The sequence below is a fragment of the Charadrius vociferus genome, unplaced genomic scaffold (genome assembly GCF_000708025.1).
Source record: "Charadrius vociferus isolate BGI_N301 unplaced genomic scaffold, ASM70802v2 scaffold296, whole genome shotgun sequence".
Classification (NCBI taxonomy): domain Eukaryota; kingdom Metazoa; phylum Chordata; class Aves; order Charadriiformes; family Charadriidae; genus Charadrius; species Charadrius vociferus.
In genome coordinates this window covers 886,726-909,756 of record NW_009648972.1, presented here as the reverse complement: position 1 = coordinate 909,756, position 23,031 = coordinate 886,726, and the positions used below count along the sequence as shown (strand labels likewise).

Genomic DNA, 23,031 nt, shown 5'->3' with positions numbered 1-23,031 from the left:
ATTAGAAATGAGTGGATGAAAAGGAGGGAAAGCTTATTAGAAAAATAACTGAGAGGAATGAACTTAAATAAATTGACTGGATGTACTCCTATCTATAAAGCATTATATACATTGCTACTTAAAATTGCATGATACCAAATGTTCGTTTTTAACAAACCATACTGCATTATTTGTATTTATAGTTCCTATGGGTGAACTTGATAAATATCCATGAATAATTCAAGCATTAGCAATGCCTTCCTTCATCACATTAAAAACGAGTAATTCTAATTAGTGTTTGATGAAGCATATAAAATCCATGGATTTTATGGGAAAATGACAAAATGAACAACAAAGGGAAAACCAGAGGGAACAACAGAGTGGATCACTTGTCTAGCTTCTCTCTAGAAAGGTACAGACTGTGTTATGTCTCTGAGAGAGTGAACAGCAAAGGATGCATCTGCAAACATGCCTGTGTGGCACAGAGAAATGGTGAATATTTTTATTCCAACTTTTAACTCTTCTCAACCATCTGAAGTAACATGTCTATCAATCTGCTTTTTCCACTGCTGATAAAATGCAAAAGTGATTGCAGTAATTGCACATGCCTATTCTTAGATGGGAAATCTGGGGAAAAAATCATGCCTTCTGTACTAGGACTTGGTTAAAGGCAGCATTTCTTAATCTAATCAATGGATTGAAATGCAGTACAGAAAACTGCTAATGGTTTAATAGCTACATCAGAAGAGCAACAAATGGCATCATTCTTTATTCAGCCTGTACACATCTGTAGCTATGCCTAAGCAAAATATGGTCATGATATCTCTAGTCATATATTCAACAAACAGCAGTATGCCAATAAATGTAGTTTCATAGAATTTCTCCACTGTGTTTAACATACTCTAATGGGAACGGCTTGAAAACTTTTTAATATTGACTTGCCTATTAAGCCATTCAGTAATTCAAATAACCATCTTCAGCAGTGCTAACTTTCATTAATCCCCTGAAGACAGAACTACTGACCAAAACACTGAATACAATAGTTTTTAATTTAACTACATATGAAAGAAAAGCACTATCTGTTACAATGATGAAATCAAAAAGCAAATACAGTCTCCATAATTATAACTGCTGAATGCCACCCAAGGTAACTAAAATACAAGCGTGTAGGCTTTAAGTCCTCATCATAAAATGATGTCGTAATTCCTTGTATCATAAAATATTTTTTTTTTCCATGACTGCACATACTCTAAATCAGAAAAACATCAGTAAATATTTTCCTTAGTTTAAATTCTGCCCAAGACTGCTTCACTTAACTCTGTTCCAACATCCATGAGAAGACCAGTACCTGAAGCCGTGACATCTCTGACACTCAAAGGTCCCGAGAAAGAGTCTTTTAGCTGCAGGTTTTATGTTTTCTCAGCAGTAATGTTCACTGTTCATGTTCATCCTTATGCATCCTTTCTCTACCAGTTTCTTTCGCTGGAAGCTTTATCTTGAACTGCTATATACTCTACCACGCTACTATACTCATTAATGAGTTAAGGTGTCCATTTTCTGCTAGTAATTTTTCTTCCTTTTCGTGGTGCTTTCTATATAAAAACATCTGATAACTATGCAATCAACAGAATATTTACAATAACTGAAAAACTAAGCTGCTAGTAGGAAAAGTTTTTCACAGGAATATTTAGCAGTAGCAAATCTGAAAATAGGTATTGCTATTATCACACAGGAGATGGTCACCTGGAGAAAGAGACGGGGGGGTTGTGTGGAAGAGTCCAGGGATGGCAGCAATATTACAGTGGTCAGAAGAGGGAGGAAGTACTGAACGAAGGAGATTACCCCACTGACAAAGCATAAGCTAACGTATGCGTACACTGATAATTCATTAAAATTTCAGAATAGTTATAAAAAAATCACTGTTAGATTTTAGATAATTCACTAATAGGAAATAGGATTACTTTGACAGGTAGTTTATTCAGAATAAATGAATCACTGAGTTTACTCCTGATGGAGATCTATCAGAGATTCAATTTCACTACTCTAAATAGAGTTAGGTAAATAAAAGACTCTTCAGTTTGATGCCTGAATGAAAAAGATCAGATTAATCAAAAATATTTTGTTAGGCCAAAAATGAAATATTACTTTAACTCAAGAAGTATTTACTGCACTAACCTTATTTTTAGGTTAAAGAAATGTAGCACCACTTCAAAAAGTCAATCTCACTTGAAGAACTTGAAACAAATCATTAACTTCTTTTAAAAAAAAATTAGTGCTTTCAGCAGCTGAAGTTTCTTAGATTACCTGTACACAAATTTGCAAAGAGCAAATAAACTCTAAAGAAAGTTGCAGCTTTAGAGGACTGCATTTTTCCCCTTCTTTCCAGCCCCACCAGTGCTCCTCAAATTACAGACTCAGAGAAGCATTAGCTCGAAGGAGCCCCTGGAGGTCATTTTGCCCTGCGCCTCCTGCTTGAGACTACCACCAACTCCAGGTGAGCTCAGTCACACCTCTGCCTGGCCAAGTCTTGACAATCTTTGAGGATGGAGATTTTACAGCCTGAGCGACCTGTTCTGGAACTGTGCTACACTCCCTGAGAAAAGTTCTTCCTAATGTTCATTTTGTACCCATCAAGCTGTAATTTATGGCCTGTGCTGCTTGCCATATTGTCTGGCACTATCAAAATGATTAACTTTCAACCAGCTAGTAAGCTGTCACAAACTCTTAAGGAACTAAAGTTAAAATTCACCTTTTTGTATACACGAGCTCTAGCATTAGAGATATGGAATTGACAATTTCCCAAGTTCATGTAAAAGTTTCATGAATTGCTGTAGAAAATAACAAGCTCAGTCTTTAGGAAAACAAGTATTCATAATTTCAGTTATGTATATTGTTCTGAGCTGTTAGCGCAAGAGAGGTGTTACAGACCTTCTTCCCTCTTGTAGTGACTGGAGACATAGTCATCACAGAAATTACTAATGGAAATATAAAAAAAATAATACAGGGTGTAAGCCAAAAATGTCTGTTGGAGGCTGCCATTTCTACTTATTTTCATGGGAAAAAGAGAAGCTTACAAAAAAAACAGAAGACTAAAGGGTTTCATATAGAAATTATTTTAAAACTCTTATATAATAATGAATAGTATTTTGCAGATGTTTCGAAATACTTGACAGAACTTCCAAAAACATACAATTACAGCTATCTGAGGTAGTTGAAGAAGCCCAGAGCAGAAGATTTTATTTTTTAAATATTCTAGTGCTTAAAAATTAATTTAGAAAGAGCCTATCTAATTTCAACGGATTTCCTTAGTTTTCATCTTTGACCGTTCAAAAGAAGTGTAAAAGAATGTATCTCATTTTTACACACTATAATGGCAGTGAAAGCAGAAACAAACAGAACAAGCAATTCCTCAGCTCATGGCTTCTGTACTCTCCCTTGATTAAGATGTAATCAAGTCCCTGAATGCAAAGCAAGACAGGAAAAACTGATTACATCTGAATTTGGTGAATCTTACCCTGATAGACTATTTATTTCAATGATGAAAGACTAAGTTTTTGAAGGGCTATTTTTTTTAAACAGGAAACAGTATTTGATTTTTAATAAAATTATGACTGTGGTGTTTTTTCTGTGATCAAGTATAAGCTAGCCAAAACAGCAACAACATATTTGTTTTATTTCTTCTTCCATACTCTGGTGCAAACCAAACTGGAAAATTTTTTATGTATCACTGTACATACCAGTCTAATAAATACTATTCTGCCTCATCAAACACAAACTGATGAAAACAAAAATTCATTTTTCTAAATCCCTCAATGCTCCTAGGTATAGAAACACATCCCTCAGTGTATTACCCCTCTTGGGGAATTCTGTACTGGCACAATCTAAATGCAATAAAAGTTCTTTTTTTTCAAGAAGAAATCCTTCTTTTCAATCATGGAATTAAGAAACAAAGACAAATAAAACCCACATGGTAAGCTATAAAATAAAAACTTTTTATTTCTGTTCTATATCTAAGCTCCATGGGTTTTTTTCAGCGGGTTCCAAATTTGCTTAAATGAATTCTCCAGGCCCCAATGTTTTAAAATAATCACTTTTTTAAAAACTTTCACTGTGCTAATGTTTGTTTCCATAGAAACAGGACTGAAAGCAGGAGCTGCTGTTAAAAGAATTAGAATTCTCTCCCACAAATGAAAGACTTAAAAATAATAATATATTAATAAAACCATTGTCAGAATATATATTTTCTCATTTTGCAAAAACAGAGCATGATCTTACATCCACTGGAGTTAATAGGACTATAACTTGTGATTACAATAGAATAAGCCTAACCCTCTAAGAACCTATTACTGAGTTAAAAAACCCGATCAAAAGACTATTCAGTCAAATGGATAATTTTCTAATGAATTTTTAAATTAAATTTAGCAGGTGACTGTCAGATGAGGCCCTTTTCAGAAATATTAAAATGAAGACTATGAGCCCAAAATGTAAAACAATAGATATTAAGGATTATTACTATTTATATAATTTATTTCTATTACCGCTGCATAATTTTTTGAGAGTGAATTACTTCATTAAATCCTGATTGGAAGTCTTTTACAGTTAGTCAGATATGTTTCTAAACTCCAGCCAGACAACAATTGAATCCATGGATATCACACTGGCATAAACCTCAATTTCTATAGGATTATGAACCTACTTATTTTACAGTAATTAAGTTTTGCACAAAAGCCATTTAAGTGCATCTCTGCATACCCTTGTAAACATTTGAACACCTCCTGTAAGAAACTTAGCAGCTTAAGAAATCATAATTTACCTCCCCCCAAACCCATAACTTCAGTCAAAATCTTAAAGAGGCAATCCATCCAGAATCGGTATGCAGTTAGTAAGGTCCCTGAATAATTTTGCCATCATAAATTTTACTGTGCAAATACATTTGTTGTCATTCTGAAAGATGACATAGGTTTTTGCATCATTTCAAGCTGAAACCTGTCATACAACTGATACCAGTCTTACCATACACTTTGAGACCCACCACTGGAACTTGTGACCCTTTGTGAAATAAAGACATTTAGCATTTTCTTAGTTAGATGTTCAGTCTGGAGAATTAATTGTGTCTGGCCTATTGTTGGGGGGAAGAGTTTTGCACCCTTCTGTGAGGGTAAAACTTCTTTATAAAGCTCAAAATACACCAATTTATTTTCCTATGCACACCGTTTTTTTTTTTTTTAATACATAGAAGAGAATTAACATTGATAAAAATAAAAAAAAAAAAAACCCAACCAAACACGGTTGGACTTTACAAACATGCAGGTATTTTTAATAAGCTTTTTTTAGGCATTATTTCAACTAAACTACTACTTACATTTCTTGACGCCATGTATTTTGATCAACTCTACAAGAAAATGACTGCCAGTACTTTTTCTAAGAGAATCTATTTTTACTAGTAGGTTAGCCTGCTCCTTTCTAAATTCCTTTAAAATTCTGAAAAAAAGACATTTTAAATCTTTTAATTTGCAACTTACACATTTCATATAACTTCAGGTTTTTCTCTATGTTAGAAAACCAATCCCATGAAAAAGGTTTCTTCCTCCACAATGCACCATGATTCAAGAAAACAGTTAACTTCTCAGCATTTTATCTACCTTCCTTGTTTTCTCCCTCTGGTTGTCCAAAGAAGCCACCAACTCCTTTGAAATACCTTGACAGTGAGCAAGTACTTCTTTAAGATTGTTTAATCACCTGAAATATCTACGCTAAGAATTTAACTCTTGTAATTTCCATTCCAGATATTTTCTGCTGTAATTTATGCTTTCAAAAAATCACTACAGCTGAATCTAAAACTCTCAAGTATTTATGTTTGCCCCAAGTAATTAAACTTTAATGTTATAATCTCACAAGCTAAGTGCCATTTATCAAGAAACTAAGGATTTTGCTTCCTTTAATTTTGATGTTAGGTTGATTTATTTTTAACAGTGAATTCTTCATTGTATGAAACCCCCTGTCTAAAGGTTAGTTTAACTGCGTTAGATTTTGGCACTTTTCTGATCATTAGATGGTATGAAATTCTTTGGATATAATATGGCTATTTCAAGTGTCTGAGCCAATTTGTTCTGTCTGTAAAGTTGGTTGTCAGGTACCACATAACCGTATTGATTTTTGTTGAGATTCTACTGTGTTTCAGGAACATCTATTACAGCAAGGCTCTTTCTATATTTCTTCTCATCGATTTCTTCTCCTAAATAGCACTAATCAAAACTGGTAAGCATTTTTAATTTCCCAAATTACACATAAACGATAATATGTTTTCTTAAAAAGTACTGCCCACTGCCACCCTCAATCAGCAATTACTTACAGTTTGAGGACATTTCAGGTTAAACAAGGAATATGTTTGGAATGAAGTCTTGATAAAAAGTACCACAGATACAAAAAAGTTAAAGCTTTGTCAGCTGGTGCAAGGCCTAGAAGCTTAATCCAATGGTTCAATACAGGATACAAACTTAAACCCCTGACTTTAATATATATTTTTGCAGGAGAAAAGTGCATTTTAAAGGAAATCTTGCAATGAACATGTGTATTCTCAGAATTGTGGGGTTTAGTCTTCTTCATGTAATATGCAAATTAAATATTCCAGCAGTTTAAATTGTACACTATACCAGTTTCACTGCAGTATTTGTGCTTCTGCTCCTAGTAATGGACATGTGTCAGGAGAAAATATGACAGCTCTTCTCTCACTAGGGCAATTATGTTGCCATTCTGCCCAAAAGTCTGGAGCTGCATTTTGTTTTGATACAACATTTTATTTAGTCATAACTGTATTTTGTAAATCTGTATTTTGCTTTTAGACCAGCAGTACGCCAATGAACAAAGCTGGGTCACACAGCTTTAACACATAACAGACTTCTGACAACATCTGTATTCACTTCAGACTCCCCATTCAGTTTGCTCTCCGTCCTTACATCTGACTTTGTTGCTAATTACAGATGATCTCATATTTACAGTCAGTTTGGATTGTATGTTTCTTTATTTCCACTTCTGTTGGTGCCTTCATTGTAACACTGAAACAAACTCACAACCTACTCCATTTCAAAAGGCAAGTTTTTATCTTGTGGAAAGGAGTCTTAACTCCCATACTGGAATTTTTTAGTTATCCTTGTAGTCAGCGTCTCAGAGTTTATAGCCAGAGCGTTAAAATGCCCCATCAGTAGAAACATGTTATTTTAAAATGTTATATAAACCGCATCTTAGTTTCAACCACCCATTACTTTGCCACATTTCACCAGCAGCTTCTCTGGACCCTGAGCTACAAGAGGAAATGTCATAACACAGCATTGGCACAGATGCCACCCACGTCTACGACAACTTTGGATACCCAGAGGTGCATGACCCAGTGACTCGCAACACCACCACGAAGCCTACCCTGCTCACTCTGGAGGTAAAGCAGGCACAAGTCCCCAGTAGCGTACAACATCTCGCATGAACTCAGATCAAATTAATCTTGCCTCTTCTACTGCAGTGGATTTATGGAAGGATCACTGGTAACATCAATTGGAAGAAAACATAGCCTACTTTTGAGTTTCTATGTGATAGGACACAGCATTTGTCCTGTAGCATTTCTGCTCTGGATTCCCAGACATCCTCATTTCCCATTTTTGTACATGAAAAGTAATAACGTTCAATGCTTTGCAAGAACCAGAAAGGTTACCACCAATGACTAGAAGACAAACTTAGTAAGTTCAAGCTCTAATATTAGCTTCTTGTTAGAAGAACTTTGCCACAACATATTCATAGGTCCATATAATCTTTCCTCCCAGTGCACATAAAAGCAGAAAATAGCTGGCTGATTTTTTTTTCCCTTCCTGATGTTACAGATTCCCTTATTTATGTGTTTCTTTTGCTTCTATTTGCTTCACAGTTAAGCCACTGACACATTCTATATACAGAGTTTTAAACCTACTTCTCCCATCTCACGATTTCAGTGATGTTGGATGATCATAGAGATCCTGACCACTTCTTCCAACCTCTTCATTCACATATTTAACCCAACCATTATCCACTCCCCTGTTTACTTCACAGTTCTGCATCTTCATGTAGGTACACAAGAAAGGAAGCTATTAACAGTGGCATCATGCACACTTCTGATTATTTATAAGTAAACATGTTAAAGCATGTTATCATGTTGATGCACTTCCAAAGTCTTCATTGATTTTGTTAATCATGTAGACCAGTGGCAGGATTAACTTAAATGAAAATAAGCTAGACAGCATTTGGAATTCTCATTTTAGCAGACTGCTAAGTGTCATACACATGGGATAAAAATAACTTCAGCATTGTTTTTCTGAAGGATTCAATGAGAATATTAATTCATTCCACCATACCTTAAATAATGATAATAGGAGCACAATTATCTATCATGAACAGTGTTTCATCTTGATTTTTTTTTCTCCCCTTAGATATACCCAGTAGAATAGGAACATCTTAGATAAATGCACAAAAGAAAGGACAGTCATATACAGATCATATTTTTTGTTACTTTTGCAAGACCCACACTCAGACAAATGCTGTATGTTTTCCTATGAATACACAAGAGCAGCGTTGGTGAATTTATGCAAGCAACATGTTTCAAGACTGCCAACAATGAAGCATTGTTCAAACTGCACTGTATTTTATGAATAAGCCTGTAATGTTATATTATGATGAATCTATTTGACATTCAGCGGTGTGATGCAGTGCATAGTAATTATAATAATGCAGTGCATGGCTGTAGCTTATTATATGCATATGGAAGACACCAATGCCTTTAGGATGGACATTGAACTCAAGCTAGGAGGAGAGAGACAGAAATAGACTCAAGGAACATAAGAAAGTCCTCATCTCAAAGTCTGATGGTATTCTGAGAATCTATGTATTCAATATACACACTCACACACGCACACTGTTAAAGCAGCAGAGAGATCATCTTGAATTACAAGGAAAACCTTTCTCTTCTTTTTTTTTTTTTTCTTTTAAATATAGCACATTATGTTTGTGAATTCTTGGGTTTTGGGTGGACAATGGGGAATTTCTTTAAAATTTAAAAGCAAAATTATCTATTGTCAATATTTCCAATGGGTTTAAGGAAAAAAAAGAGTGAGATCCCTCTATAAAAGTTCCCTTTCCTCCCCAACTCAAGGGATGGATTTGTGTTTCAAATTAATTAGAAGGAAAGTCATGTAAGAAATACAGCTGGTTTCAGTAACATCTGCCTTACACCATATTGTTCGATTTTCCATTTCTTAGTGTTTTCGAGATCCGGATTCTTTTTTGTTTGCACAATGGAGAGATTAATTTGAAAAACAGGAAAGAGAGATTCTTTAGTTTTAACAATGCTACTCATTAACATGTTGAACACATGATCAGAGGATATTATTATTTCCCTCCAGACTTTGAGTCATTATGGTATTTTCTTCCCTTCTTGCAACTCTATAGTGCACAGCGCAGCCCCAGTTTATGATGTGTTGAACAAAACACAACAAAGAAATAAAGCAGGGGTCAATAGAAGCTGTTAGCTACAAACATGTTACAGGCAATATACAACACCAGCGGTTGAATATTGACCTCAGGGCATTAACTCTATATTGGCATGCCATGCTACAGCACATGAACACATAGTCATCTTTACAACACAGAGCGGAATTTAAGAGACTCACATAATTGCCTGCGAGAAGGTACAGGAGCACTTCCAAATGCTGTGCCCTGTAAATAAAACACATTTTTTTTTTTGGAGCAAAGGATGTCAGATTAACAGCAGTAGCAAATGAAAAAAATGACAAGACATGAAGAAAATGAAGGCACTGAAACGAAATAGAGACTGTTTAGATAGAGGAGCTTGTTATTACTGAAGAACTGCAGTTCCTATTTTCAGATAAACATAAATTATAGTGTGGAATGTTCTATGAGTAATCCACCCATCAGAGGACAAAATGAACCAAAATGAGAGAAAAAAAAAGAGACAAAGAAAGAAGACAGAAAAAAAAAAAGTATCAGCATAAGACAGGCATGCTCACACTTGTCAGAAATTAAATCTGATGGAGAGGACAACGTACAGAGTATATATTAAAATAAATTCCTTTACAAAAATAAGAAAGCTCAATTACACCAATGTCTTAGCTGATACTGTCACTGTTTGAAGGTAAAGTACATTTCAAACAGGTAGGAAGGAAAGTGAGAGCAGTACAGTTTGGTTCCTGCCACTTCCTCCTCATCTTCTCTCCAAAATTCTTTAACAAGTCCTCACTGGGCCAGTTTGATGACAGGTAATAGGAAGCAGCTTTATTAAATCCCCGATCAATATACACAGTGTACTGTTTTCAGTAGTTAGAGTGCTTCATCTTTTGTGTATTGTGCCAGCAATTACCACACATCTCTGAAATACCAACTGTGCATGTAAAGAAAATATGAATCAAATGCCAAGCAAGTCATACCAGTTGGGATCTGTAGACAAGCCTCCTCCTGATGCGATCCCAATCCCCACTCTCCACTCCCCGTGTGTCCCCCGGAAAAAAAAAACAACCAACCCAAACCCAGAAAAACAAACTAACAGACAGAGATTCAGAGGATGACTAGGTGAAGAGAAACTCTAGTGCATAAAATTTGAACAGCAGTGTTAGAACAAATTATTTTGTCTCATTCTGACTCTAGATCATGAATCAGAGCTTTGCTTCGAGTTTGTGTCCAAGACTACATCCTTCCCAATATAAACGGGCACACCGATCATTTAGACTGGGTAGTCGAGGAGGACTACAGTAATATTTAGATTGCACTTATTGCCTTAAAAAAAAAATAAAATAATCAAACACCTGGAACTTATGAGACTTGAGTGGAGCTTGAATTCCTTTGAAGTCACTTTGACCTTCACCATCCTTTTGAATTCAAGGCTGGGAACTAATTTACCAGGCATTTAGGTAGTGCTAGGCATTTGTTCTTTGACACCATTTTATCTTTCAGGTCTTGTAAAATTCTGTTTTCCTTTACCTAGGAAGAGTGAAGCATATATATATGCATATCTAGAAAGCTCCACAGAAACCGTCTTTACACCACCACTCCCATACCACTTCATTTAAGGAAAACCAGAATAACTAGGATTATTCATCACTTCAGATGCCACGGCTGTGCCACTGAGACCACCGCTTGCTACGCTGTGGCCACATGCAGCGCTGGGTAGCTCTGCAGAAGCTATCTGTCTCACTGCACCTCACGCTTGTCACTCCGAGACTAAGTCCTGCCTGCAACTGTAGTAAGAGGTCACAGCCACCACAACAAGGAGCCAAGGGGCAAGCTGGGGTTACCTTGTGTTGGGGCAGCAAACACACACTAGCTGCCTCCCTTGTTTCCAAGGCTGCATACGCTGCCAGGAGAAGGCAGTGAGCTCTCCTATTTACCAGCAGAACAGGGCAAGCAGGCAGCCCTTTCCCCCAGGGCAGGCAGTGCCCTGCAACTGCACTATCCCCAACCCCTCCAGTTACTTGTGGAGTTATTTCAGCACTGCCAAAGTCCACCTTTATCTCCAGCTCACTTCTCAAAGTAACTAAAGGACAAGTTGGTCTGGGTACATTTGGCACTTAAACCAGTTCTTCAGTAAGTAATAAGGCTTTAGCAATTATTTCCAGTGCTTCCTTAAGTCTTTTGGAAAAAAAAAACAACCAAAAAACAACCAAACACCACAGTTATTTGAAATAGTAAGGCAAAGCTAGAAGTGTTGAAAAACAGATATTGCACAAGGGCAGCACCAGAGTCTCCCCATTCTGCCAACTATATGTTATTCTGCTTTGCTTAAAGGCAATTTTCTAGTAAAGCTGAGGTACACTGTGGTACCTTACATTAAGGCACCTCCTAAAAGTGAGTTTTCAATTCATCATTTAAAGACATTTAAATGATTTGTGAAACTGTATATAAAAAAAAAAGCACAAAGTGAATTGGTCTGATAACGGTTAGCTGAATGCTGGCTTACTTAGCCAAAAGTACCTTTTTTCTACACTTTGAATGTGTAGCATCTACATTTTTCCCCTCTTGAATCAAAAAGAAAACATTTAAATAGCCTCAACTTATACAAATCCATCAACAAAAGAATTGGGAATTTAATTATTCATTGTTAGTTACTATTATCACTACTGACACCAATTAAGTAATGTATTTCTAACGACATAATGCGCCTTTGAAAAGCAAGATGCCAATGAATGTGACTGCATTACTTTTTCATGTTCCTGATTTCCAGAGTGAATGTCATTCCGGGATAGCTTCAGTGGTAAATACTGTATTAAGTTTTCCAAGAGCCCTGTGATTCCCAGAAACGTAGAGCCTTACACAGGGAGAAGAGAATGCTATTAATAATGTACAGACATTGTAGATAACTAGTTACCTTGTAGTTACCAAGTTAACGATTCATAAAAGTTAGCATACTCATCTGAAGCTACTAAGTGGCTAACATTTCCCTACCTTTTTGCTGCATAATTTTAATTAAGAGATCACTTACAGAATAGTATCTCTCAAAATATTGCTCTTAGCATACAGCGAAGTTTGAATTTGGATTAATCTTTAAATACTGTTGCATAGATTAGGCTCACCATAGGGCACTCACGTATGTCAAGCATTTCCATACATTTGAAATGTATGCAACAGATTTTCATTAGAATGCTTTGGAACTGAGGTGCAGACTCAAAATCTTGAGATCACTGTGCAAATATAATTTTTTTTTTTTCTGGTTGATCACCCTGCCTATATCAGCTTAACGTCACTTCACTTTTTAATGCTAAAATCCCAGCAAGTCCATGCTCTCACTGATGAGAAGCAGGAAAAATGTTTTCATGATGACTGTATTTTTTACCTTTTCCTTTTCCACTTCAATTAGTTCTAAAGATCTTTTTGACTTAACATGCATAAATAAATCTCCCTCTGCTAATTCATATAACATAGAATAATTTTTAAAAATTATATTCTTGCTATTACTACATACATTATGCTTCCAACAAATACCAAAATAGTCTAATGAGTGCAGTAAGTTACACTTCCTCATCAGCAAATTAATGTGCCAGTGTAAGGAAATTAAAAAAAATAGTTGCTGTTTGTGATCGGAGACCTTTCTGTAAGGAAGGTCTAAAAATAGACAGCCCCTATATTTTACCTTTGAATATACAGGTGAGGAGAAAACAGTCATCAGTACCTGAAAAGTCAGAGCTCAGCAGCTGAGAAAGAATACATCAAGATCTAGAAGCCTTTAAAAGGGAAGCTGTCAGGATGCCTCATTTATAACACCTGTCCTCCTCAGTGGACTGATGAGGGAAATACAGTTTTAGGACTGCTTTGCATATGAACACAGTATGACGAGAAAATGACCCTGCTCGGATCTTGATTCCTGCCTACTTCTTACAACCTGTGGCACAAAACCCAAGTATTGAAATTTCAATCCAAAGCGCTCGCTGGCCTGCTCGTCCTGGGAGGGCCACAGCTTGTCCTCTAGGATTGAGCTGCTAAACCAGTCAGCATCTTCTATCTGTAGATGCAAGGCACGTCCACACACTTTTTGGAATTAAAATAACATTAAAAAAAAAAAGTCTTACGAGCTCTGTGCAACCATATTCATTTATTTAACATTACCATAACATCAGATGCTGAAACTAAGCACTAATCAGTTAGTTAACTCACACTTAAGACAGATTCCCTAGGAGGGATGTTCCCCTTGAAAGACTCATTTTTCTATACATTCCTGTGCCATGCAATTCAGTGTTTTTTCCTCTCGAGGAAAAAATAAGAGACGCTTTTATTCTACCTTTTCTACCTCCATATAACATATCCTCAGCATCTCCGCATTGTTAATGCAGGAATGTTTGATTACCCAAGACATCCCTAGAGTGAACGTGGATTTCATGTACCAGACAGCCACATACACTGTTGTTCTGTTTACATTCCTTCAGTCAGTCATTTACAATTTCTTTTCACTTAGCTTTCAAAAGTGCAATCAGAACATTACAAAGCTCAGTTCTTTTTGAAAACACTATCAATTTTTAATCTTGTCAAGGTGAGAGTATGACATAGTTTCTGTCAGAAGTCACAGCTAAGTATTCACTGGAAGCTCCAATGGACTCAGCAAGGGAATCTGGCATTTAGATCCCACAGCTATTTTATTTCTCACATCCTCGCATTGAACAAAATCTGTTACTGTCAGTTTTTTTCAACTAATGGCCACAAACGCCAGCCAGCCAAAATATTTGTGACTGTACCTATTCTGGGACAACAGCAGCAAGGAAGTCTGAATGAAAAGGCAACCTGTTCAATGAAGCAAAACATCCAAGTACGTATTAAAATGCTGTTTGAACGAAGCCTTTCAGTAAAAATACTTTATCAACTGCATATGTTTCCTACAACTCTCTGAACTCTAAAGTTATGAGTTCACCTGATATTAAGTGTATATAGTGACTGAAGTCCTCTGGGTTCACCTTGAGGAACTTGGAATTCTCAGTGCTGCAACATATGAAATGATCAAATCAATTCAGCTGCACTGAATACCCCCTCTGCAGCATAACTACACAAATATTGCTGTTCTTTTTGTGTCACTTTCTATGAGGAATCTCCACAAAGATGTGTATTGACAACAGAACAATCAATGCCAGAAGAAAATAAAGGAGAGCTCACTACCCATCAAATGAATGTTTTTCCAATAAATGCTCTCTTTTCTCTTAGACCACAAAACCTACCTATCACATGGTTAAAAAGGCACTAATTAAAAAAAAACAACACAAAGCCCCCAAACTCCAAAACTAACCCCACCCAAACCCAGATTATGATTTTTAAAGAGGCTACTCATAATCAGCAACATTTTCCCTAGACAAAGCACATAATTCTTTGACATGAACTTTGAAAATGAACATATGCCTTTTTCTCATCATAGAAATGAGACTGATACTTCAGAATATTTCAGAGCGCTACCAAGAATAAAAAGCAGAGTCTTAAATTACAGGCTATACTGAAGTCTTAGTTATTACCACATAAAAAATGTTCAGCTGATCTCACAAGTGTTCTGAAAGATAATTCTTTGTCAATGCATGATGGCATAATACCACTGATACATAAGATTGCCCAGAGACAAAAAAACCTTGCTGGATCACTACCACATTCTCCTGTAAGGGCAGGATATGTTTCTTTCATAAACAGAGCAAATATTAAAACAGGAATCCATGCTCTGATATGATAGCTTTCATTTGTATCATGCAGCACTTCACTGGCTGAGCGTGTCAATGAAAGGCTGCACTGACTAGCGTGCTGCTACTTGGAGTTCAGTAGTGAGTTCGCTAAAGGCTGCATCGGATCTATTATTTTTCCAATGCAAAGTCACTCAAACAGTTCTAAAAAAAATACTCAATTCAATATGACAATGTCTCCAGATATCATGGTGCCACCATATTCTGAAACATGCAAACTTCTACCAGACTTCACGTCCTTGCTCCAAAGTTTCAGTTTTGGTGCAAGACGCTTATTCATTAACACCTTCTTGATCACCGGATTTTACTGTGTGCACTCAGCCATTCTGAGCACAAACATCTCAAAAGCCCTTGCATGACCGAAGGCCTATATCTAGCTCTCCAGTACCTCGTCATTACCACGATATGATCCATAGCCTGTTTGACATAAGTATTGTCTCTTCCAATGGCATTTAGAAAGCAGCTTGTAACAGCTGATTTTACCACGCAACTCCCTACTCAACTCTTCACCCTGGTACTAATGTCCCACCACTTATTTTCCATAAATTCCCAAGATGCCTGTTGAAGGTTTCTTCACTTCAGGACATGGAAATTTACTCATTTTGTTTTTAAGATTTTTACCATTTTGAGAGAAAATCCTGCTCTTTGCACGTCACCAATTTTTGTGTGAGCTGATTCAATGGGACTATGTTAGTTAGGACAGCTCTGCCTTGTTTTCTACCTGAAATTCATATACTGCCTTTTAGCCTTCATTCCATTTCTCATTTAAAAAAAAATCCCATTTAAAATTTTAAGTGCTGAGACCATTTCTACTTATGTAGAAAACATCTATCCTTGGGCGTCACTTTGACAAGTTGAAAAAAATCATCATTTGAATTCAGAGAGGTGGAGAGTTTGATACTTTGGAAGAATAATCACCTGCATAAATATAAATGAAAAACTGTACTCGAAGTAGTAGTATTAAAGAGGAAGACCAAGGCTTTAAAGCAAAACTCAAGCAGAACAGGAATTCTTTTCCTTTTAGAAAGATGGGATTAGAAAATGCTAAAAAAAATCAAGCAAACAAAAAGCCCCACTACTTTTCACAAGCAATTGTTTACAACTTAATCTCTTTTATAGCATTATCCAACTTTAATAACAGCCAACATTCAGTCTTTACAGCCCCTGATGAAAAACTGCTTATCATTTGTGTCTTTTTCCTTTATTAGATTTCAGATTGCAATGTGTTTTACCTTAAACAAAGAAACAAGAAAAAATATTTTGCTCCCATGGTGGCCTGAAATACCACAAGACCTTTACACAACTCCAAAATATTCAAAGCTATGTGCAATTGAAGATGATAGCACAGCAATCACACATATTTATTCTCATTTTTTTTAAAAGCTATGGCAGGCATCAACTAAATTACTAAAAGAAAATAGTCTCAAGAGCAAATGTGGCTCCATAGTCTATAGATATATTAATATAAATATGTTCCTCCTCCAAATATCTTCCAAACTGAAGTTATAGCTCAATAAGGAAGACATATTTCCACCTTAAAGTTACCAGTAAATATTTTACTAGCAGTCTCTTGGCACATTTTCAACTTTGAATCAACATTTACATGCATTTTTCAGCAATCTGCTTCCACATATAAGTGAAAGATCCTAAAATACACTTTCACATCACAGTTTCGATTGCAATCTCATAAGGCCAAACTATACACACTACTTTAGATCTAGATACAATCAAACAAGGCAGTAACAGTATTTCCAGGTACCTACAGTTCCTTACGTGAGAGCAGTAAGATAATTGTTTCAAAGGGATAATCCGACTAATGTTTCTGCATAGCTACCTTGCATTTGTTAATTGGATGCTTCCTTGCAACTATCTTACTAGCAACAAGCAGCTGCTCAAATTGCTTAGGTAGAAAATGCTTATAAAACCGTGAATTCCTGCATGCCTCAACATCTGAAATACTGTTCTTCGATTTAAAAAAAAATATATATATATTTGTAAACATAATGAAAAAAAAATGAAATAGGAAAATATTAACTCATTTGCAGACATCTCATTCACACTACTGATGTTACATTACATTGATTTCTTAATCACTTTCTGACCTGTCTGATTCTTTACCCTGTCAGGGGACTTAAGAGAACTTGAATTTAGCTATCCCTGTCTTCAAGGTTGTACAAGTTGTTTTAAAGCCACCCTGCTTTGCTCATTTAAGTCTTTCATGAACATGGTCTTACAGGCCTCTCAGGCACTATTGCCTAAGACATCTTGCATTTAAAGCATATTAACTGTACTCACTTCAGTAAAAGTGTTTCTATTTTAGGGCTGTACGTTGGAAATTCAGACTGAAACTGCCGGGCAGCCTCAGTACTTAGTCAACTTCAACCCCTCTCTCGTTCTCATCAGCCCCCTGTTCCCGCCAAAAGCCGCCCTTCTGCTGACAACCTGATCCAGGCTGATCCCATGTATGATCATGGTTCTCTTACTTGCACTACTTTTTCTACGAATGGCCACTTCTTGTCTGCTCGTTCCTGGTTCACAACTATGATATCCCGTTCTGCAAAGTGATGTTCAGCCGTTGTTCAGCACACATAAAAGATCCCATTAAAAACAACAGCAAAAAAGGAATTAATTGCATTACATAGCAAGTCAATTTGACATATATTTTAAGGACAATTAGAAGACTCCTATGCAATAAATTGTCACATACATTAAACAGTGTGTCCCAGATGAATAAAAGACACACCGCTTAAGTTTGTTTAATGTTGGAAAAATACTTTTTGCTGATATTACATTTAGTACAGGACTGCAGAAGGCCTAAAGAGCAATGGGTAGCTCGCTGCCTCTCAGAGTGCGTTAACTTTCCAAGCGGGGTGGATGCCATTTCTGATGTGAACCATTTGGCTGGAAGCAACCCCTGTGGGTGAGTCTGATATTGTTCAGGAATACACACAGCGATTCTGAGACATGGCTGCACAGGGGTTCTTTGAAGACTGGTCTTATTTATTCCTAAGTTACTCTCTGCTTCAGCCATAGGGAAAATTCTTCATTAGATTCAAAGGGAGACAAAAAGACAAATGATTCTGTTTGTTAAGTTAATTCTGTTGCTTCTGCCTATGCAAGACTCTGTCTTAATATATATACAGTATTAATGCTAAAATTAATGTATTTTAGCAGTATTAATGCTAAAAAGAAATATATGCCAATGAGCAATGAATGTGTGAAATTTAGACTTTTCTCCCTATTGCAAACTGCAAGTCTATTCACATGCTTAGAAAGCGCAGACCTGCAACATTTGCTTTGCCACATTAAATAAATACTTCCATGGTTCTGTACACTATTTCCTGTAATGGTGTCTGTTTGAAATATCCCAGCAAGGCAAACTGATTTACTTATTTTTAAGGGATGAATATGAAGTTTGTACAAATCACCATGAATGAGATTACCACTGCAGGTTTTGATGTGATTACATTATAGGTCTGACCAAAAGTGACTGGAAATCTTTCACATCCCAAAGTACTTTCTTCTTGAGTAAGTTTACATACCATACGGAGTTCTCTCTCTATATATTAGTTTTCTACACAAAGGCAGGCACTCTGAGTCCTCAAGCTGTACGAGAAGATTTTTAAAGTTCTGGTGTAATCGAGTTAGTTTTAAATTTATCTGCCACAAATAATATAAGTAGATAACATGAATAACATGATAACACAAATAACACTAGCAGAATCTTTAGGTGACGTTTCGCTTAAACTAACTTGATGGCTCAATCAGGAGAACAAGGATTATAGTTGAAAAATACGTATCTTTAAAAAAAGAAAGCACACGATTATACACAAGAAAAAAGTGTCTGACTGTCAAGGAAAAAAAAGGAATGGTTATTAGAAGATGTAGTTTTCATCAAGAAAAATCTCAAGTCAGTTTGAAAGCAATTGCCATCAAATCAATGCTTTATGGCCCTCATGAAACCATGTTAGTACTGCTGGACCTAACTGGTAAATGCTCACATTACCAAAAACATTATTGTCCTTGCTCAATAGAAAAATCAAAAATTGATTTGACACAAGCTCTCCTCTGACACCCCAGAGCTGAAGCAAACTGTTATTAGAGAAAGATTTTGCTGCTGAGATCTATATTAATTTGTATCACCTTCACTTTTTTTTTTTAAAGACTGTTGATTCAGCTTTGCTTCAAAACCAAATTAAAATATAAATAAAACATATACCATACAAGAAGAGGGACATGATTCTGGATACATCTCATTTTGATTTTTATTTTAGAGGCAGTGTGACAAGCTGTCAGAATTTAATTTCAAACTGCCTGGTAGCAAATGTCTTAATTTTTCAGCTTCTGAAGACAGTTATCTTTCCTGTCTATTCTCTTCTCTTCAAAAGAAAAAATCTTTTTTTTGTTTTCAATATAGGTACATAAAAGCATCCTGGAAATTGAACCTTACAAATAATAATGAAATAAAAAATCCAACACACAAATTAAAACCACAAACGGTTTTTTATGATTCCCACATCTAAGCCATAGTCTGATTGATGAGTTCATGGTTTGATACACTTCTTTCAGTACCTGAGCTTCTAAATTGATACAGTAAGACGTGATTCTTTATTGAACCGATGGTTAGTCATGGAAGCTTGCTATTAGATCTAGCTTTGCTGTTTCTTGTCTTTGTTGTCATGTAGTTATATATTTATATATATTTATGAGATAATTTGACCCATGCCCACCTGACCAATATAGTATTTCACCTTTTTTTGGCATGTAATACAGGCTACCCATCATGTTTTTACAGAAGCCTTTTAGCATACTGTTTCAGGAGCATCTTAGCTGTTTAAGGAGTTTAATGAAAAAAAACCAACACAACGTTATACACAGCTGCAGGGAATTACTCTGTTACTAATCTCTCTGGTGGTATTACTACCTGAATATTTCTGTTGCTACTTGATTTTATACTTTCTGCAGTGGTGAGGGGCTGGCACACCTTCCAGAATCACTCTTTATTCCATTTAGTCCTGTCCCTTCCTCAAAATTCACCTAGAAATAATCAGTCAAACACTATTTTTTCCAACTGGTATACCAAAGTGCTTTCAAAACAAATGAACACCTTGTAATCGCATAAAACATTCTGAATGCAGCTCAGTCCCTTGCCTTTGTTCTTTATCAGATGTCCTGACATCTTGTTAATGCACATTTCCTAAGAATACAATGCTGCATGTCTCACACAAAGGGCATGTGGCATAACAAAACCTAATTTGGCTCCAAACATTTCTTCCTTCCCACACTCTGCAACTGACCTAATATTTTTATGCAGTCCCAATATGGAAAAGTCTTTTTACAACTTGATGCATTAAAATTCATTATTATAATTATATTTACTAGCAGTGGGTATGCCATAATGAATTCCAACTTTTTACTGAATGGACAGTAGGCTACGAGGGAAAAAACACTAAGTAGCTTCATCAATGAGGCACAGAGAAAACTAGAGGTGAGGGGAGTGGGGACAAAAATGAGGAAACAGAAAAAAAATGAGAAACCTGCATAGAAAGTTGATGGACTAAATGTCTACTTCTCTCATTAGAATCCATAACAACGCCAAATTCAAGATTATCTCAGCTGCAACATACGGGTGGCGCTAGCAGCTGTGTGGAAGTTACTTCTCATGAACACAGCTCCAAACATGACTAAAAACAAGGCAGGTGACATTTCTACTTTGAACTCCAGAGTGCTGAAGACATTTTTGGGTTTAGGTTTGGGGATCTTTGAAATTCTCATTTGATTAGAGCTGATTCACAGCAACATCTAAGGCAGCTTTGTGCAGCTGGAGATAGGGTCAAGATGTGTCTAGTCTTCTAAATGACACTTTGTAACTTCTCAAATCGGGGATATAGCTCTACTACAAAACAGATGAGATTAGATATGAAAAAAGAGTTAACTATGGGAAAGGAGGTTATTAAACACAGTCGAATTCAAACTTGTGAGACAACGCAAGATACTGCCAGGAATCTTTTGGTGAGGAAAGTGTTAGTTAGACACAGACATACATATGGGATTGGACACCGTACCAAAGTTTTCAGAAGTGCCACAAAAATGATAGTAACATCTGTTTTCTGTATCACTGACGAGAGTCACCTTGACTTTTCCTTATTATTCTGGGGTGGCTTTTTGTATCTTTTTTTCATAGCCTTGAGGCTAAAGAAAGGAAACTAGCTACTAAGAAACAACGGTGACAGACAAAACTGTCCTAGAGTTATGTAAAGATAATGATGACCACAGGTTTTCAAAATGTTTCCCCTCTCCCTTTAAAGAATGTCTACTATAGTAAGAAGAAGGCATTACATGCAGCAGCTTGTCTGGGAGTTGAGGGCACATTTTTTCTGTCTCCCAATTTAACAAGCATTTACATTGATGTTTAAAGGGAAAACAAAGGAAAAAACCCTCTCCGTTAACTTTGAATACGCTTTGTGCATTAGAACTCAAAAGTTTCTCCTAACAGTACCAACAGAATATTTGTCTGCCCATCAAAGAATGCGTACCTCTGAGTACTTGTCAGAGTATGCAGCTCATTAAAACAAGAGTTTAACTATTATAAGCAAAGAAACAAAAAAATTAACTGCAAAAGCTATCTTAAAGCTGCCAAGGCATGACTAACAATAACTAAAGTCACATTCAGAAATCAAATCCTTATTTACAGATCATCCACTGCCCAAATGATACATCTCAAACAGAGATCCCATCTTCATAGAATTGCTTTTTTTGAAGTGAAAGCCATATGACTAAAATAGTTCATTTTGCTACCCCCTAAGAATCACACTCGAGAACGAAAAATTATTAGCAATTTTATGGCACACAGCACTTCAGTATTTTGACACACAACCACATAATTAACTTACAGTGAAAAGAGGCACAACTTTAAATGTACTTTGAGTAACTTAAAATCTTTGTGAACACACACGAGTGAAACTTCTCAATGTGGCTCACATACTCAAGCCTACAAAACCAGAATATTCTTTTTCTCCAGCAGGATATATAGTGCACACTCACACTGCCACTGTGCCTTCCTCAGTCAGACATATAGCAGGGAAATATTTCACACTATCCTTGCTTTGAGAATCTCTTCAACTTCTTTTTCAGAAACTCAAAAAGATTCTAACAGAGAAAAGGCAGAGGATGGATAGTGAAGAGAAAACACCACTCAAGGAACCATAGTTAATCTCCTTCTCTCCCTTCACATGGTGCCTACAGTCACAGAAGGAAGGGTGGATGGGAAGGCCATCTAAAATGTAGAGCTGGGGAAAGCAAGGAGATTTGAAACCGCTGTTCATTTTCAAAGTCTACTAACCTCCAGGACTTCAAAATCTTCACAAAATCCAGGTCAGGTAGAGAAGAAAAAAAATGAAGAATTTTGCATAGCAAGCTCTACCTTTCAAAGGTCAAGAAGGGAATAAGGTGCTCACAGCATGAAAATCCTCCAATTTGCAGCATGTCAGTGGAGCTCCATCCTACTGTGAAGCAGATGCAAAGAGGCACTCAAAGGAAAACCTAAATTGCCCAGAAAACAAAAGTTACATTGTACAGGGAGGTAACTTCAATGACCCAATCCCCAACAAATAGTCACTGCAGGAACCAAAGGAAAAAGCACAAGACATGTCAAGGAAAGACAAGTTCAAAGGTTTTGGAGATCAGCAAAGAAACACATCACCCACCCAAATATAACCAACAATGTACTCGCAATTGGAGAGGAGATCAAATCAGCTGCGAAGTAGTTTGAAAAGGAAAACCACGTAAGTCGTTTGACCCTGCAGCAACTGATACAGTCAAA

General features: G+C 36.3%; 1 protein-coding gene across 2 annotated transcripts in view; it reads right to left on the bottom strand.

Annotated features, from left to right (window-relative positions):
• CCSER1 (coiled-coil serine-rich protein 1) overlaps window positions 1-23,031 on the bottom strand; it is a 644,956-nt gene that overhangs the window by 128,537 nt on the left and 493,388 nt on the right. The window contains exon 9 of one of the 2 annotated variants that reach the window (XM_009887738.1): window positions 15,440-15,480. The exons of the other annotated variant lie outside the window; for it this stretch is intronic. Coding sequence (XP_009886040.1) covers window positions 15,440-15,480 — 41 coding nt within the window. The remainder of the gene's footprint in view (window positions 1-15,439; window positions 15,481-23,031) is intronic. 2 annotated transcript variants of the gene reach the window in all.